Below are 20,663 nucleotides of genomic sequence, written 5' to 3' on the forward strand. Positions count from 1 at the left end.
AACCTACTATTGATCTCAATAATTACTATAAAGGTTCCTGTGGCATGATTATAAATAATAAATTACACGATAACCACTGTAATTAACTTTAATGAAATGAAAGTACAGATATTTCGTACTGAAAATAACAGCACACCATCAGTGTGTAGAAACAAGCAATCGAAGGAACTGAATTACAAAGTAATATAGCAGTCGCTGGTTTACCAATCAAAAACTGTTGGCATGTGCTAGAAATTGGTATTAATAGTTATTAAATAACTATTTTGATGGTTACATAAGATAATCTCCCAAACCTTTGGGGGAAGAGAGAGAGACAATTCTCAGATTCAGCCAATGTAAAAGGGCGTAACTACTTTCTTTGAAAATGCGTTCATATTTAAACCTGCATCTATGGAGAAGACGGTTTATCCTACTGGCTATTGTATGTGTCAGTACTATATTGTACCTGACTTTTGAGGTTTAATGTATTCGATATAATATTGATCTTTAATTCTTTTTTCTACAGAATGGCCTGTTTTTCCAAAGTATGTTAGATTATATTCACATGGTATTTGGTAAATATCAGCTAATGATAGAGGTGCCAGTTTCTCTTTTGTAGATGGCAACAGATGAGAAATTTTGTTGATCGGAATATGTGGGAAACAGATGATACTTCAAAATTCCACCAATCAGTTCCAAGATGCCGGAAATATAAGGAATTAGAACCTTGTGGTCTGTTGAAGAATCCTGAGGTGTCAGAACATAGGGCTCAATTATCTGTTGGATTTGATTAGGGTTATAACCATTAAATTCGATTAATGTTTTGATAGAAGTTCTTGTTGTAAGCTTGAGGAAGAGGAGCACACATATGCTCTATTAATTAAAGACTTGATAACATCAATTTTTGAGAGATGCGATGAGCTGACTTTTGATGAATATATCTGGCAGTAAAGGTAGGTTTTTGATAAATGCTGGTTGATAAATTAGTTGAGTGTTGCCAGGAGAAATTTTTTGTTTACAGTATAAAGATTCATATTTTTGAAAGACATTTCTGCAAACTGATGTAAAAATATAAATCTTTATACTGTAAACAAAATTTCTCCCGGCAACACTCCCACTAAAAAATGGATTGTGAATATTTCTGGTCGTCTGTTATCTGATGCTGAAACTAGTATATGAGCTAAAGGCCGTGACTTTGCTGTGATACCAAAATGCATCCCATATCTTGAATTTTTACATAACATTGAACGCAATCTGTTGGAACCTTCCAGCAAAGATGAAAATAAACTAAGCTTTGAAGTTGCTGCTTCACTTTTTAAAAGCATATTACCTCCATATTACCAACTAATTTATTGATTGCTGAAACCTGCTTGATAGCTTCATTAAGAAAATAATAGCAACACATCTATTTCGACAGCAGATAAAGGAAAAGTGGTAGTGGTAATGGATAAGGCTGACTATGAGAGCAAAATAGACTGCTTTTTTACAGGACACCTCTGCCTATCAAGAAATTAATTATAACCCTACAAAAATGCAAATCAAAAAATTAAATAAGCTGATTGATGAAATTGTTAGCTGGGATCAAAATACTGTAGACAAGTTGCACACTCATTTTGGAAGAACTCCTCATATGGCCTTCCAAAAATTCATAAAGAAGGTTATCCAGCAAGACACATCGTGAACTGGATCGACTCTCCTGCCTATAGAATTACTAAATTTTTGTCACGTTTATTAACTGCCCACATTGGACAATCCAGATAATTAAGAATTCCAGATTTTCTTGAAAAAATCAAGGATGTTCAAATACAAGAATCAGATTTGTTAGTCAGCATTGACATTCTTTCTCTTTACCAACATTCCATTATCTGACACTATTAATTTACTATATTTTACAGTAATTTACTATACGATGTTTATCCTCCAGATATTGCAAAGATTTTTGAATTTGTTATACAATCGGGATATTTCAGCTGGAAAAACAAGATCTATAGACAAGTTAAGGTACTGCCATGCGTAACCCTCTGTCTCCACCTTTGGCAAACTTTTTTGAACCATCTAGAAGATACCTTGTTCTTAACCATTCATCTCCCACCCTCTTATTGGTTTCCTTATGTTGATGTCTTTGCTATTTGGCCTCATTCTGAAAATGAACTTTATCACTTTCCTACAACAAATCAATAGCCTTCACCCATGCATTCAGTTCACCATGGAAAAAGAAAAGGCTGGTAGTTTACCATTCTTGGACATCCACCTTACATGCACAGCCTCTGGTAATTTATCAACCAGTGTTTATTGAAAACCTACCTTTACTGGCAGATACATCTATCAAAAGTATGCTCATCACACACCTCTCAAAAATAATTGGTGTTATCAAGTCCTTAATTAATAAAGCACATAAGATGTGCTCCTCTCCCTCAAGCTTACAACAAGAACTTCTCACTATCAAAAAGTTAATGGAATTTAATGGTTACAACCCTAATCAAATACAGCAGATAATGGATTTCTATGTTCTAACACCTCGGGATTCTTCAACAGACTACAGGGTTCCAATCCATTATGTTTCTGATATCTCAAAACCGATTGGTAGAATTTTGAAGAAATATCATCTCATTCAAAAATTTCTCCTCTGTTGCCATCTACAAAAGACAAATTAGCATCTCTATCATTGTGTTTACCAGATATCATTTGAATGTAATCTAACATACTTTGGACAAACAGGCTGTACTGTAGGAAAAAAAGAATTAAAGAACATCAGTATTATATCGAATATATTAATGCAGCCAAAAATTTTCAAGAGAAATTAGTCAAAATTATTGAAGATGGTGATATTGTCTCGATTAAGTGTTTGACGCTGACGAAACAGGATTGTTTTGAAGAAAATGCCTAGTCGAACTTACATTGCAAAGTCTGAGATAAAAGCAATTGGGTTTAAACCAGCAAAGATTGAGTAACGTTGCTTTGTAGCAATGCATCAAACGATTGAATGTTGAAACCCTTCCTAGTAAATCGATCTCTAAGACGATACGCTCTAAAAGGCAAAGATCTAAAACAGCTGCTGGTATATTGGATGGCTAATACAAAGGTCTGGGTAACAATGCTGTATTTACTGAATGGTTCAATAATTGTTTTGTACTAGAAGTGGAAACATATATGAAGCAAAAAGCTCTAGGTTTTATTAATTGTTGACAATGCACCAAGTCATCCTCATTTAGAACATCCAAATGTGCAGGCAGTGTTTTTTCCACCTAATACAACAAGCATTATTCAGCCATTAGATCAAGGCATAATTGCTGCTTTTAAAAAAATATTAAGTTAAGCACACTTTTCAATTTATATTGAATAAACTAGAAAATGAATCGTGAACCGTAACTGCCGTTTGGAAAATTTTTTCTATTTCGGACTGCTTAAATCATGTTGCATCTGCTATTACTGAAATAAGACCACAAACTTTAAATGCCTTCTGGAAAGCAGCTTGGCCTGGATGTGTTGCAAACAGTGCAACCATTCAAACATCTACATTATCAACTGAAATCATTACTTTGGTGCATGAAATTGGAGAAGGTTTTGATACATTTAGTATCATCTTCTGGTGATGAAAGTGATTTTGCACCAGTTCGCAAACATAGCCGAATGTTGTCTAATAGTAAACATAATTCTGATGAAAAATTTTTAGTTTTCAATAAAATTAAATGAATAAAGCTTTAAAACAAACTCAGGCATTCTTATTTTCCTGAATTTTTATAAACTTTTTTGCAATTATTTTAGTTTTATTTTAATTCATTGCTTCGGTTTTATGTAGTTTAGAAAATTATGGAACGTATCCCTAATTTTTCAATGTAAGTTAGGTCTTTTTTGTGCTATTTCTTTATATGTGGTTTTCTGTGGAACGTATCTACCGCATAAAAAGAGACCTGACAGTATATGGTTATTTTATAAAAGTGATAATGACTGTAGTGCTGTGTCTCGAACACAATTTTTAATTCTATTTTCAGTGATTTTAGGGAGATGAGAATGGAAACTGGACCCATCACTTAACATTTGCATTCACCCCTAGTATATAAAATCATTGCAAGTTCATTATAAATGATTGATAATTTGGACACATGCATATTTTTCTTCTAAAGATTGTTTCTCTCTTCCACATTCACAAAGCAACTTTTTATTAAATAATAATAAAAAATTAGGATTTTAAAAGAAAAGTAGAAATATGGAGTTCTTCCTGCCATTTTTTTTTTTTTTTCCCCCAATCAAAATCATCTAAAAGAAGTGAACAGGTGATATATGTTCAATGCATGAAATCATTTCATTTTTTTTTTTTCATATTATATTGCCAGTTTATCTTGAGGATTTTGCTTTATATATGTTCTTTCATTGTCTTACCCTAAAACAACTAGCCATTGTTTAATGAAACTAGTAGTCTAATCAGTAACTAGCATAACATTAACGATGAAGAAATCCTAATGTTGTATATAAAAAAAATAAAAAAAACATTGACCTGTCAGCAAAGAACAAGGACAAAGATTGCATCTAGACACCAAGAAAATGAAGAAAAGATACCAGGGAAGGTGAAACATCAACATGATAGTATTTTGAAGACGTACAATGTTAATCAACTAACTAGCTGTATATAAGTTCCAACCAATTGTATAGATATGAGAGTTCTGGGAAAGGTCAGAAGAGTAAACCAATATCATCATTGGTGGTATATTAAAAATGAGGATATTAGGAAAACTAGACATTGTTAGCATTCAGGAATGCTGAGTTAATCTCAGGTGGTATGGTCACTTAAACGGAATGGTAGAGGAAAGGTTAGCAAAATGGAAAAAGACCCAGAGCAAGACCAGTGTAGATTGATACAGTAAGAGGTGCCTTAGAAGACTGAAATATAATTATCAACAAGGAAAATTGTAAATAGGAAGTTAGTACTACATGAAAAGTTACATCATCACTATCATATTATCCCATACACTTTCTGAGAGTACAGATCAGGAATTTGATTATATATAGAGTCAACTCTCACTATAGCATACTTGTAGGGACTGTGGAAAAGGTTATAGTGGACAGTTTGCTATAATGAATTTTTTTTAGCATAGCTTTTATCTGTGATGGCTTTGTTTGGGATTTTTTGGTGATTTGTTATAGTGAGTGAGTTTGCTATAGTTGGAGTTGATTGTAAGTACTTAATGTACATAACATAAGCATGATAAAAACAAGATAAATTGAGATCCTGATTTTTAAATTTAAAAAAAGTATTTTTAAAATCAGGATACCTCAATTTATAGAAAATATTTATTATTAAAACCAAAACTTGAAGAAAATTTCAAGTTTTATATTTGTATTAGAAACCAGTGGTTGTGCTAACTTAACTGTTCAGTCGTGTGTTTTGTTCATGTAATTGGCTGGTCAGTTTAAAGAGTAATAAATCATTACAAATGCAATTATTTACACCAGTCTCAATTATCTGATTTTCATATGAACTTTCAATGAAGTGACCCTTTTATTAGTTGGGTTAGTTTGTCAACTGACTTCTTCTACAGCGCCATGTAATTGTACCTTTAGTTATCTGATTGGCAAACTACTCTCACACCCTGGTTGGATAATGGAGAGATTACTGTAATATATAGTACACAAATTCTATTCATGTAGTAGTAGTGGTAAATAAGTTTTCTTTGGTCATGTATGATCAGCCAATTTATTTTCTTTCTTTTTAATATTATTGGAGGAAAATTGTAGATAAGAAATTAATAGTGATGTAATTTTTTTCATGTAGTACTGTCATATCCTGTACACCCCTTGAGGGTACATGGCAGGAATTTGATGATGACTTTTTAATATTACTATGCAATGTGTACTTTAAAATTACTGTTTCAGTAACATTTGCTTTCTTTATTAGATTTTCAAAAATGGGATTTCTGGGAAATTATGTTGAGTCTCAGTGGGCCTTGGCCAATTTCACTGTTGCAGCTGAGTGTGCCTGCATTTGTGCATTTGGTGCTAAATCATCTGTTTATGGTAAACACAATCTTTCGTAATCTTTGTAAGATGGCATTTATATATGTAATTTTTATGTTGCTAATTTTTTATTTTTATTTATTTTTATTTGTTGCTCAAATTTACCATATATGTCTGCATATAAGACGACTCAAATAGTACAGAAACCCTCCTCGAAATCATAGGTCATCTTATACGGTGAGTATAAAAAGGGAAGCTTAATTTCTTGGATGAACATTTAGGTAGTTACAATACATAGTTATATAAGAAAATTGGCAGTGTTTATAAAGAAATCTGATTAATTTTTTGTTACATAAGTGTATTTAAAATATTACAGTAGATGTAAGTCTTAAAAAAACAAAACTTCAATTTTCATGTTGATTTTCTCCATCTGTTGAGAATAGTTCTTCAGATTCGTTGTTTAAATGATTGTCATATGGATCCCAGTTTGAATCTGGTGAATTGATTTAGTTTTCATCATCATCAGTGTCCCACAACAGATCATCTTCCATACCATCCATAAGATTAGAGATACCACATGTTTTAAATGATTTTATTAGTCTCTACTTTTACTTTATTCCATGCTTTGATCACAAAATTGCACAACATATCAAGTGATGCAGCGTGCATAGATCCACTGTTTGTAAATGATTTTTCATCAGTCAACATCCAATTATTCCACTCTTTTTGCATGTGATCTTTAAATGGTTTGTTCTAGCAGACGTCTAGTGGTTGCAATATAAGTTAAACCACCTGGTAAAACAACAATTTTTGTGTTATTTTTTTCTAGAAGACTAGCAATTTTTGTGTTATTTTTTTCTAGAAAACTTTAGCGTTCTCAATTAAATGACTACGAAACATATCCCATACTAGTAAACTGTTTCTTCATTATACCACCTGGTCGCATGTTCCACACATTATTTATCCATAATTTCACACCATTTTCATCCATCCATCCTTTTTCTTGAAAATGTACAAAAACACCTGAAGGAAATTTTATCTTGTTTAGTTTTACGTTTGAAGATGATCATTGATTTTAACTTGGTTCCATCAGCCAAACATGACAACACACCCATAAACCTTGTTTTTTCATGACCTGTACTTCAAACTAGCATACTCTTAGACTCCACTGTTTTATTGCTTATCATATCAAAGCTCATAGGAGTTTCATCCATATTTCCAATATTTGACAGTAGAAATTTATGTTCTTGTCTCAACTGAATAATAAATTTATGGAAACTGGTAAGTTTGTGGTCAAGATCTGGTGGTAGTTTTTGAGCAATTTTTGTTTTTTTACCAGATTTTGTCTGTTCATAAAACGATTACACCATCCTAAAGTAGCTTGAAATTCTATATTTTCATCCGGATTCAATCTTGACCATTTTTAGCACATATGCGCTAATCATATTTCTTGTAACAAGATAATCATTCTGCCTTTGTTAGAATACCAATGTGAGTTTCCAGTTGCGGCCATCGGGTCATCCCTGTTCTCATTGCAGATTTTTTCTTTGGGAATTTTACCATTCCTCCATTCTCTTACCATCTTCTAGATTATGTCAAACTTTCTTGCAACAGCAGTTATTAGTTTGCTTTGCCATTTCAATTACCCTTATTTTAAATTGAGCTTCATACTTTCTTCGTTTTGTTGCTGGTTCCATGATTTTAAATAACCGTTTTAATAATCCTAAAATTTAAAAGAATGCAAAATTAATAATTAAAATTGGCTAATCACTTTAATTAGGCTAATTTGCATAAATACTAAATCTATGCTATGCAAAAAAATAACGGATGTGCATTAATACAAGAAAGAAGAAATTGGGGGATCGTCTTCTTATACAACAACATATAAGCTTAAAACCTAAAATTTAGGCCTTGTCTTATATGCCGACATATGTGGTATATGGAAAATATTGATATGCTTTAATATCTGACATTGCATATAGTTTAGGAAGTAAATAAAGATTCTTTTTCATGAGAAGAAATAAGTATAATATGAGCTATAACTTGCCGCCTCCTACATTTAGGAAAAGTCTTTTTTACCACCTGCTGTAATTCCGGTACCAGTACCACTGTTTTCCAAGACTAAGTTTATTATATATTCCAAAGATAGGTTAAAAAATATCGGCAAAAGTATGCAGCCATGATGCACACATTTTTCCATTTCGAAAGGCTTGTTATAGTTGCTATTGATTTCTGTTAACATTTCTGAGAAATGGTAAAGAGTTTTAATTAAGCTTGCTATTTTATTATCTATTCCATACTGTGTTCAGTATTTTCCACAATGTCTCATGCTATACTGTATTGAGGACCTTCTGTATATCTATAAAATTATGACATACTGTTTTATTATGTTCAATAAAGTTTTCTCCAATGAGATATATTGTAAATATATTCTGTTTTTTACGGAATCTGTCAAGGTGCTTGGAAAGTATATTTTCTATGTTCCTCTCATTCCTAGCGAGTAAAATTATTTTAGGAAAATTTTGCTGGGATTTATAATTGTTGCATTTTGTACTGTTCCTTTTTTAGAAATAGGAATCAGAACAGAAGTGCACCAATCATTAGACCATGATTTGTTGTTCCATACATCTTGACAAATTTTGGATAGAGCATCTATGATAGGCTCCTCCCCCTCTGTTTTTAATAGTTATTCCATCTTAATCAAACCTTCAAAGGTTTTAATTATTAAGGCTATTGTCTTCTGAGAAAAAGCTGCCTGTGTAATCATACCATGCTATAAGATTTCATCCTTTCCAGTCAAAATTGTACCCTTTTCATTCTCAGTTGATCAATTAGCATTAGTGAAGGGTTTTGTTAACCCTTTAACTGCTGATTGTCCCATGTGCTGAATTAATTTTGCAAAAAATTTATAAATGAAATCAATTAAAATTCTTACCTTAACTGAAGTAAGAAGTCCAGACATCATAATTCTTGATATACACTTGTTCACTCACAAAAATGGCAATAATAGTGTTTTTTTTTTATAAAATTTGCATAATCAAGTGTATCCACTAAGGTGAACTTTTAAAAATAATTTAAAATTCTGAATATTTTTACAAATGTTTGTTAGTACATTATCAGTTTTGGTTTCGTAACATGCATTGTCGGCACTTGCAATGTGCACATTGTTGATGTTATTTTGTCAAAATGAAATGCGAAGCATTTAAAAAAAAGTTACGTACTTATTGGATTTAGATAGTTGTGTTACTTTCAAAAATTTTATTGTGGTTTAAAATTATTAAGTGCTGTGTTTTGTAAAGACATTCTCATAATGCTAACGGAGACGACATGTCAGCCATTATATATAACTTCTTGCCACTTTCATGGAGCACGCATGCTCACTGAGGAGGTTGATGTGCGATTGACAGTTGACAGAGCGTTCAGTATCAAGGTAACGGCAACAACAAGAGAACGTTCGGGTATGAGAGAACAGAGGATAAACAAGAGGAGAGCTAATAAATGGCATTGTGACATCCCTGCAGTCAAGTGGTTTATGCATTGTGCTGCATGTGATTAATTGCACCAGTTCAAATTTTTCTCTTTAGATGTCATAGGAAGAAACCCAAGTCAAATAAACTTCAATTGGTTGGCAATAGATGGAGGAACCTACCCACAAAGTTTGAATATCTTACGATGATTCTTTCCATACTAAAAAAATTGTATGAATGTGGGAGGCCCACCAACCGTATATATACAGGCTCAGCAAAGCAGGCAAGTATTTCCGAGCCTGTAATAATACGTTCTCAGCAGTTAAAGGGTTAATCTGCTTATCATTTGAGAAGCACTTATGGAATTGTTTCTTTATAGTTCCTCATCAGTCTTTTTTTTTTTTGCATTCCTTCAGAATCCATTTGGTTTTTAGCTGTTTTACTTTTATTTCTTATTATTTTGTTGTTCTTTATATTTTTCCATGTTATTGTTATCATTGTTTATACTGGATTTTAAGGTTCTGCTTTAGTCACATAGCTGTAAAATGTCTTATGTAATCCAGGGTTTGATAATCCTGCAAGATTTCCCTATTATGGTGTTAGCTGCTTCTAAAATTGCTTTGGAAAATAGTTTGCATTCATTTTCTATACTTCAGAATTCTTCTAGGAAAGTATTCAAGGAATTAGCAATGTGGGATTTATATTGTTCTCTGATATGAGATTATTCCAACTTCTGTTTAATTTTAGATTCAAGGTAGCAGTGATCGTGTTTTTGTCACTATTGACAGCATATTTTCAATGTTGTCATCACCATTTAAAATAATGACTTCTGCATTACTTCAACCTTAGTATCACCTGGGCCTGTCTCCCACTGATGAGGCCTCAATAAAGGTTGAAACCGGTCTGGTTAGTGACCCTTCCCATAATACATAACATTATACATCTCTACGAGGAGATGTGCTTTGCATTATGGGATACTAAGACAAGTGATGTGAAGTCATTAGCTTCTTTATGAGTTGCCCTACTCCTGAATATAGTTCCACTGCCAACTTGTTTGCTTATACTTGGATAAAATCAAGTATATAATTTCTTGGTATCTTTAATTTATAGTATAACCAAGTGGAAAAACTTCCAACATTAGCAAGGATATTTGTGAAAGTATGTACATGAATTTCATTACTGAGTGTGTTGGAACCACCACCCTAATTATTGATGATCTGAAGTGGATGGATAAGAGCATATAGTCAAGAGACCATGTGGAGTAGAGTTGCTGGATTTTCCATCCTTATCCCACTAAGACTAAATATGCAGCATGTTTGCAATCTTTTCATGGACCTTGCATAAAAAAATATAATAAAATAAAAAATAAAGTTTTGTATTAGAGAAAATAAATATTAATTTGGCTCAGGCAGGTTCTGTAACTTTTAGATTGCTTTAGTAATTTATAAACAATAAAAATTTTATTTTGTCCTGAGAGTTCAAAGAATAAATAGGGTAGGAGCCAAATGGATAAGGAAGGAATATTGGTGTACATAAGGATGTCTGTTATGAAAATTATAAGCAGCAGGCCAGAAGAGTGTAGTGCTATATGTAAAGCAGGGGATGCACTGGCCATATGTGCAATGTTTGTGATGCACACAAGCACCACATAGTAAAGGTGCCAAAGATTTGGTATGATATTTTAAATAAAGTGAATTTTGTCAGCAAAATACTGCAGTCTTCATCTATGAATCTCCAACTTGCTTTAGATGCATTGAATGATCTAAATCAATTTTTAAATGATTATAGGTCTGTTGAAACTTACAAAGAAATTGTAGAAAGCTCAAAATTTGACACAGAATCTGTATTTTGTAATAGTAGACTACTAAGGTGACGTAAAAAGACAACACAATTTGATTACGGACATGAAAATATAGTAGATCCTGAAATTTCATTTAGAGTAATTTTTGCCGTATCAATCCACCTATACCTTGGTCTTCGTCTGGGTCGTGTTCTTGTCAACCTGGCAGAACGCTTGTTTTGCCGATCTTTCCTCGCCCATTCTGTTTAAATGACCATACCACCTGAGATTAGTTCTGCTAATACATTCCTGGATGCTGACAATGTCAAGTTCTTTCCTAATATCCTCGTTTTTAATATGATATTGCCATTGATGCCATCTGTTCACACCTCTAATCTTTTGCAGGATTCTCATATCTGTGGTCTCTAGTCTTTGGTCAAGTATTTTATTCTGACCCAGCTCTCAGATCCATAAGTTAAAACTGGTTTGAACACCATCTTGTATATAGCTAGTTTAGTGTTCAGACTAATTTCTCTTATTCCATATGAATTTATTCAATTGACTTCCTACTATACCAGCTTTATTGATTCTGTTGTCTATTTCCATATTTAATTTACCATCTTCACTAAAAATTGTGCCTAAGTAGGTGAAATGTTTCTTGTTCCACAGGTTCACTATTCCCAATGCAGTTGACATTTTCAACGATTCTACCTATTTTCATTGTCTTTGTCTTTTTATTGCTGACTTTCATACCATATCTATTACAACAGTTATTCAATTTAGTCGTCTGCATAAAGCAAAGAGCTGACATTAACATCTCCAATTTTGATATCATGTTTAATACCACTTTCCTTCATAATATGATCCATGTTGTTAATGAATAACAGAGAGGATAATGTACATCCTTGTCTCACACCAGATTTAACATTAAACCATTTTCCTGTACTACCATCAATTCTAACTGCTGACTTACAACTCAAATAAAGACTAAGTATTGCTTGATATAATGCCCCATTGACACCATATAACTGTAGCTTATTGAATAGCTTCTCTCTTGGCACCTTATCATATGCCTTTTCCAGATCTACAAAACTCAAATAGAGATCTTTGTTATGTTCCCATGCTTTCTCGACTATTTGTCATAAAGTGAAGATCCGATCTTGATAGCTTCTATTCCACAATCCTTCTCAACCGTTTCTCAAGTATACTTGCATATATCTTACCAGGAACACTCAGTAGGAAAATTCCTTTGTAATTTTCACATTCAGTTTTATTTCCCTTTTTATATATGGGTACTGTGAGAGCTCTACTCCAATCATCGGTAATTCGTCCCTCTGTCCAGGCCTTCTGAACGATGCACTGCAGCCGCTGCAAAACTTTTATACTACCATACTTCAGCATTTTTGGTTGAATATCATCTACTCCTGCTGCCTTTCCACATTTTAGGCCTTTGATGGCTTTTTCTATTTCAAGTATCGATATGTATGCCTGTTTGAGTGTTTTTTACCACTGCTATCACTGCTTGTTTCATTTAGCAATTTTTTAAAGTAATTACTCCATACTTCAAGGATATCTTTTTCTCCTGTTTTCATCTCACCTTTATCATCTCTAACTCCTTTTACAGTACTCTTTCTTCTATTTTTAATCTTCAACAACCTCCAAAATATTTTGCCACCTTCTTGATATTTATTTTCTATGTTCTTGCCAAAGTCCTCCCATGACTTTTGTTTAGCTAGTTTTATAGTCTTTTGCTTTCTTACATTTGTCTGCGTATTCACTAAGAGCATAAAGTTGACTTATTTGCCAGGAACTTTTGATATGCTTTCTTCTTTTCCTTCACTGCCTCTTTAACTTCCTGTGTCCACCATGGAGTTCTGATTTTTCTATCCTTACAGACAACCTCACCACATGCTCTCTCTGGTTGAATCAATTGGGGTTTTCTACAAGGTTTGCCACTGAATCTCCAAGGTTTGATTCCTGTTCTCAAACTCTTTCATTTTATCTTCAATAATCTTTGTGTATTTTAGTCTACACTTCACATCTGAGAGCTGCTCAACTTTTATTCACTTTAAAACTTTCTTACATGTTATTCTTTTCAATATGAAATTCAATTTTATCCTGCTCAAGACTAAATAATGATCACTTTCAATTTCACATCCTCTGTACACTCTGGTGTCCTGCACACGGGAGAAAACATCACTATCAACAATAACATAGTCGATGAGACTTCTTATTTCTTGCCTCTTCTCTCTGTTAATTTGTGCACATTTTTATGTTGGAACATGGTGTTAGTAATAACCAGTCCATGTCCTGAGTAGAAATCCAACAAGTATTTGCCATTATTATTAGCTTTGCTCTTTTCTCCAAATTTTTCCAATATATTTTTGTATGTCTGACAATCATTTCCTACTCTGTTATTTAGATCCCCAACAAAAACCAACTTTTCCTTTTTCATTGTCAGATGCTTTCTCTAAATCCTAAAATTCCTCCACTTCTACCTTAGTAGAGCCTTCTGTGGGACCATAGGTATAAATAAGTCTCATTGTCCAGTTCTCCATTCTGATATTTTCCCACATCACTCGAGACTGCCTGCCATTCAAGAAGATTAGCCTCGTATTTAGTGTTGAATGGCTACCCCTTCTTTTCCTTGATTGTCATTGCCTGAATATAACATTTTGTATTTATTGCTCAGAAAGATCTCACCAGTTTTTGTCTTTTTTGTTTCAGTCACCCCTGTTATGTCGATCTGGTACTTATCTAATTCTTCAGCTAGCTCCATTTCTTTGCCATTGAGGCTTCTTATGTTGATAATACCGATCTTTAACTCTGATGTTGAGTTGGTGTTTTTTCAGATTTGTTCCAGTTGCTGACTTTTTGCTGTTTACCCTGGTTCCCTGGCGAAAACAACAGGGGGGGTGGGGCCTTGTTTAACCGGGCGACGCCCCAGCTGGCATGAAATTTTGTCATGTTGTACCATCATTTTGTAATTTGGTTTAAGTCAATAAGAATTACAATTTGTTCAGCTAAATCTCAAACTGCCAGCCAATCCTCGTTTGTTCTGTATCCAGGTAGATACCCAACAGGGTGCACCACGAGAAGGTGAGGATTGGATTAGGTCAGAAGCCCTGGTCGGTTCTCTGCATTCCTTTCTTTACCGAATAATGTTTAACATGTTCCTATTTTATATACTTATTATTTACTTTATTTTTTTTCCCAAATTATTTTTGTTTTTGTACCCTTCTTGTATGTTTGTTTTTTATACCTTTTTTTTTTGTAATTTCTGCTTTTTATTCAATAAACTTATAATTAATATATTTCTTATTTCATTTTTACTCACTGATACGTTTTTATAAAGTGATTTTTTATTGAGGGAAGGGTATAGGGGCACAAGCCAAAGACAACCCAAAATAATTGTCATTATGCTGCAATTAAAAAAAAGAATGAATTTGAAGAAAAACTACTGAATGCAGATGATATATCGGTGACTGATGCAGACGTGATTATTCAACCAATGAGCAGCCATTTTGCTAAAAGCTATCAACCTGGTATATGCAATATTGAATTCACTGCTATCTCTTCACCATATGAGGCAACTCAAATAGATGAAGTACTAGAGCTGTTGCACAAATTGAATAAGAATTTGGCAATAGGAACTAATGGGATATCAACACAGATGCTAAGAGTGTTCAGCTGAACTGGCTATTTCCCTTGACCCAGCTATATAAATTGAGTCTCAGAACAGGGAAGATTCCACAGTAGTGGAAAAAATGTATGGTAATCCCATTGCACAAGAGTGTTACAAAGAGTGATGTATCCAACTATCGAACAATCAGTATCTCGAGTGGTGGTGAAGATTTTGGAAAAGTTTTGTCAGGAATGGGTTGAGAGAAAATCTCTACTTTGCAATAAACAATGGGTTTACTAAGTGGAAGGTCATGTTTTAGCGACTTTTTTTGTTCACATTCTATAATAATGTTGCATTGAGACAAGGGGAATGGATACACCATGATACTTTTGGATTTTACTGAAGCTTTTGACAGAATAGAGCATGAAAGACTGTTGCATAAATTTGATAATGTGAGTCTGGATTATGAAATTTTAGCATGGATAAGAGGATGGCTAACAGAGATAAAAAGTAGTGTACATGGGATGGTAAGTCTGCAAGAATTGATCTACAAGGATCAGTTCTTGGTTCACTGTTATTCAATCTACATATTAATGACATTGGAGAGGATTTGACAGTTGACATACAGCTATTTGCTGATGATGCAGAGGTAGGTAGAGTAATGTAGGTAGGCTGGAATTGTGCATGGGAAAATGGATGTTAGTTCACTGTCAGTAAATATAAGGTTGTGCACTTTGGTGTGATTGATATCCAATGTTGTATTATATTGGTGGGATTATGCTAGAAGAAACTGATCAGGTTAGGTCTCTTGGAGTGTTAATAGATAGGAAGTTGAAGTTCAAGGCCATGTACAAAATGCAACTCAAAAGATAATTGCAATGCTGAAACGAACTTTCTTATGTAAAGATAAGGATATCATTTAGCCTCTTTATAAAGCTTTGATAATAAGATCTCACTTAGACTATTGTGCACAGATCTGGTTTCTGTTGTGATTCTGATATAGCGGAGAGAGAGAGTGCAAAGAAGAGTGTTAAAAATTATCAGGATTGTGGAATACTGATTATGAAAACAGATTGAGAATTTGTAGACTGCAGACACTAGAAAATGTGATAGGATTGAAATCCTGTATGAAAGGGTCATACAGGATTTCAGTTGATGGAATTTTTCATTTTATGGAGGGTGGGAAAAAGACGAGAGCATCCTTGGAAGCTGAGAATGAATGCTGCTAAGGAGGGGGTGAGATCTAAATCTTTCTCTCATAGTGTTGTGTGATTGGGATGTATTGCCATTGGATGTTGTGTGTGCAAGCAGTGTGAATGAATTCAAAGTATGACAGCTGGTGCATATAGTATGTGGCCTCACTTCTTAGAGGTCTCTCTTAATAATAAATATTATTTAAAGATTTATTTATACAATTTTAGAGACTACAGATATGAGAGTGCTGAGAATTATTAAGGGAGTGAACAGATGGCATCAGTGGCAGCATCATTTGAGCTGTTGCACAAACTGCATAAGAATTCAGCAATAGAGACTGGAATATCTTGCTATGCAGCATGGGGGTGCTGAAAGAGTGTTCAGCTGAACTGGCTATTCCTTTTTGAGTCTCAGAACAGGGAAGTTTTGCAGGAATGGAAAGAATGTATGATAATCCCATTGTACAAGGATGGTGTAGAGACTGATGTATCCAACTGTCGACCAATCATTATCCCAGGAGGGTGAAGATTTTGGAACAGTTGATTAGGGCTAGCATTCAGAAATGGGTTGCCAGTGAATTTCTACTTTGCGATGAACAGCATGGGTTTACTAAGGGAAGGTCATGTTTTAGCAACTTGCTTACGTTCTATAATAATGTTACCATTGAACTAGACAAGGGGATGGATTACACCATGATACTTTTGGATTTTGCTAAGGCTTTTGACAGAATACAGCATAGAAGACTGTTGCATAAATTGGAGAATATGGGATTGGATTATATACTATTGGCATGGATAAGATGATAGCTGATTGACATATCAAAAAGTAGTATACAAGGGGCATGAATCTGCAAGATACCAGCAGTGTGCCTCAAGGACTTGGTCCACTGTTATTCAGTCTGTATATTAATGATATTGGGAAGGATTTGACAGGTGACATACAGATCTTTGCCGATGATGCAAAGATAGGTAGAGTAATGCTGATATATACAGTACTTGCAGAATGACTTGAATAGACTGGAATTGTGGGCATAGGAAAATGGATGTGAATTCAATACCAGTAAATGTTTAGTCCTGTAAGGGTGTCAATTTGCGTCTTTACAAAGCCTTGATAAGACCATTTGGATTATTGTGTGCAGGTCTGGTTTCCATTGTGATGTTGATACAGTGGAGAGAGTGCAAAGGGGAGAGTTAAAAAAAAAAATAATGAGGATTGTGGAATACTGACTACGAAGACAGATTGAGAATTTGTAGACTGCAGGCACTATGTATAGTATGTGGCCTCCCTCAATGAGTTCCTGACTCCCTGGAGGGCTCTTAATAATAATAATTTTAGACATGAAGATATTAGGAAGGAAGGAACTTGATATTATTAGCAATCAAGAATGTGTGGGCAGGACTAATCTAAGATGTATGGTCACTTAAACAGAATGGGAGAGGAAAGGTTGGTAATATAGGTGTTTGATGCCATGATAGCAGTAAAAAGACTCAGAGGAAGACCAAGATCTAGGTGGATTGATTCAGTGATAAGTGCCCTTAAAAATATTAGATACAACAATATTGGAATGTTGATAAGTAGTAGACTAATTTGGAGGAAGATTGTTGATAGGAGATTAGTAATAATGTAAACTTAATAATGTTAACACTGTCAGTTGCCTGTACACCTCTTGAAATTGATGAATACAGTGGAACCTCGGTTGTCGAATGCCTCTCATCTCGAACATATTTTCCGAACAGAATCTCAGTTGAATTTGCAGTGCCTTTTCTTGATTTTCTTTGTGTTTTGCTGTTTTTTTATATACATTATTATTAGATAAGCCACCATGGGACCAAAGAAGGAAAGTGATAGCAGCAAAGCGAAAAGAAAAGTTGTTAGAACCACGATAGAGGTGAAAAAGAAACTTATCCAAACATGAAAATGGTCTTTGTGTCTTGGATCTTGCTATGCAGTTTGGTATGGCGATATCAATGATCTGTGCAATATTCAAAAATAGAGGTTATCAAGGGAGCTGATGTTGCAAAAGGAGTGAAAGTTCTTACTAAACAAAGCTCTCAGATGATTGAAGAAGTGGAAAAATTGTTCCAGATTTGGATAAACGAGAAACAACACTGGTGATAGTGTTTCTTAGGCTGTAATTTGTGAAAAAGCAAGGCGATGATTACATGATGACCTGTTTAAAAAACCGTGGTACGAGTGGTGCTAATAGTAAGGCTTGGATAACCAGGCAATTTTTTATTCAGTGGTCCATGAAGTCTGCCCCAAATGTGAGAAAATACCTTCAAGAAAAAAATTTGCCATTAAAATGCCTTCTTATGATGGACAAGTTGGTGGAGGAGTTTGATTTTATCACAGTGAAGTTCCTGTTCCCTTCCCCCAACATGATTCCTCTAATCCAGTCCATGGACAGCAGGTCATTTCGAACTTTAAGAAACTCTACACTAAAGCACTGTTTTAAAGGTTTTGAAGTGACCTCTCACACAGAATTAAAACTCAGAGAATTCTGGAAAAATCACTTCAATATCCTCCATTGCTTAATATTCTTGACAACGTCTGGGTGTGCAAGTGACTTACAGGACCTTAAGCTCTGCCTGGAGGAAATCATGACCAGACTGTATAGAGACACCGAGGGCTTTGAGGCAGAGTATGTTGCTGTTGTCAATGATGTGTCTCTGGGCAAAAGCATGGGCTTGGAAGTTGGCAATGCTGATGTGGAGGACCACAGGAATGATCTCACCACAGAAGAACTGGAACACCTTCAGAAGCAGCAGCAAATGATGGTGGTTGAAGAAATGTTTTCAGAGACAAAGGGAGGATTCCTAGTTATTTTGATCAAAGAAATGTGTGTGAAATGGAGTGAGGTGCAAATTTGTGGAAAGAGATCACCCTTTTTTTGTCTGTATCTTATCTATTTATTGTGTTTATTTTTTTTATGTAAGATTTTATGCATTTCCATTATTTTTGTATATGATTTTATGCACTAAGTACTGTTCTAAAGGTTTAAATAAGCAATCATCTTGGGTTCGGAACGGATTATTCATTTTACATTAATTCTTATGAGAAAATGGTTTCAGTTTTCAAAGAAATCTGTTTCCGAACAGCTTTTAGGAATGAATTATGTTCGATAACTGAGGTTCTCCATTCTCCACTGTATTAAATTTGGACATATGCATATACACATAGGTATATATATTTTTGTAAATGTAGTTTAGAGAAAAATACTTTTAGAAGTCAAGTTTTGGAATTTGATTTTTTTTTTTTTTAATTTGTGCATTAAAATGAAACTTTATACAATTTGTTTTTAAAAAGGTCTGAATTTGATATATATTACTTATTAAATACTTTTGCTTTGCAGCTATTTGTGTTGATGGAACATTTCACAAATATGTTTTCACACAAGATGGCAACTGCAATAGAGAAGCCTTTGATGTTTTCAAGGATATTTGTGAAGACAGTGATTTCTGAATTTAAACAAATTATAATTTGTTTAAATTCAGAAATGTAAATGTATACAGGTAGTCCTCGACTTATGACGGGGATTCCGTTCTAATCTCTGTCATAAGTCGGACTTTTTTTTTTTAATTCTTGATTTGTTTGATTTCTGTTATAATATTTTCATAAATTAGGTTTCTATTTAACCTAATGGTTAAAAATGTATAAACTTACATAAACATTGCTAAATTATTTATTAGCACATATAAATACAAAATTAAGAAAGAAAAATTTAAGAAAAAAAATACATAAACACATTAAAAATGGTGCACTTTAATTCTAAATTCCTTTAAATATTAGTTAACATAAACAAAAAAAAAACATTAACGATGTCTTTAATTAAACAGATGAGTAACTGTCTCATTTGGACGATATGGTTATTTCTCGTGATCGGGAGTAGCTTTTTTAATCAGAAAATTGGTTAATGTTTTTTCTTTTTTCTTCATATTTCGCTATAACATCCAACTGGTTCTCTAATTTGCTTTTTGACTTTGGCAAAGTGATTAGTGTCTTGATCTATATTTTTGAGTAGCTAAAGTCCTTGATTTAGTTTAGAAAATACTTCAGCTAATCCTTCTGTAATAATGTTGGTACCTTATTTTTATTTTATTTTTGTTTTGTTTCTTATCTGTGCTGCAATGTTGTATTAACTTGAATTGTGCTTACTTACCTGGTTATTATTCTACCCTGTCTCTCAATTAATATTCTACCTTTGGTTACTGTATTCCTCACACCTGAGAAACATAGAAATTTATTTTATTTTTGACTGTGCCACCATGCCTCGATGTGGTACAAGGAATATTAGTACTTCCGGTAGATCCTAATCACACATAATAATCTTATCCAAAATAAATTTTACACTCATGGCTTCGATTAGTCCACTAATCACACACAATAATCTTTAACTATCTTTTAGTTTCCTGCCTATAGGATCGAATTATTTGGGATCAGTGCATTGCAAAGTGAGATTAGACAACACTCTTTGATTATAATTAACAAACATGTTTAATAACTACAAATTTTAGAGAATATTACAATACATATATCAGGGGAATTACCCTCTGTAATCTCAGTTCCAGTTATGCAACTTATAAAACTCTTAAATTAATATCTTGTAGTAATTATTCAATTAGGTTATGATATTCACTTCAGCTTAAATCTTAACCTCAATTTCAAA

At 33.6% G+C, this 20,663-nt stretch overlaps 1 protein-coding gene across 1 annotated transcript in view; it reads left to right on the top strand.

Annotated features, from left to right (window-relative positions):
* The window catches only part of LOC150105856 (WD repeat domain phosphoinositide-interacting protein 4-like), a 127,222-nt gene extending 107,763 nt beyond the window's left edge, over positions 1-19,459 (top strand). The window contains exons 10-12 of the mRNA XM_090393627.1: positions 5,873-5,970; positions 17,491-17,526; positions 19,350-19,459. Coding sequence (XP_090249753.1) covers positions 5,873-5,970; positions 17,491-17,526; positions 19,350-19,459 — 244 coding nt within the window. The remainder of the gene's footprint in view (positions 1-5,872; positions 5,971-17,490; positions 17,527-19,349) is intronic.
* Positions 19,460-20,663: the final 1,204 nt, after the last annotated feature.

This window comes from Typopeltis vanoorti, chromosome 6, assembly GCF_054136105.1.
Source record: "Typopeltis vanoorti isolate ZY-2024b chromosome 6, IOZ_Tvanoo_1.0, whole genome shotgun sequence".
NCBI classification, from domain to species: domain Eukaryota; kingdom Metazoa; phylum Arthropoda; class Arachnida; order Uropygi; family Thelyphonidae; genus Typopeltis; species Typopeltis vanoorti.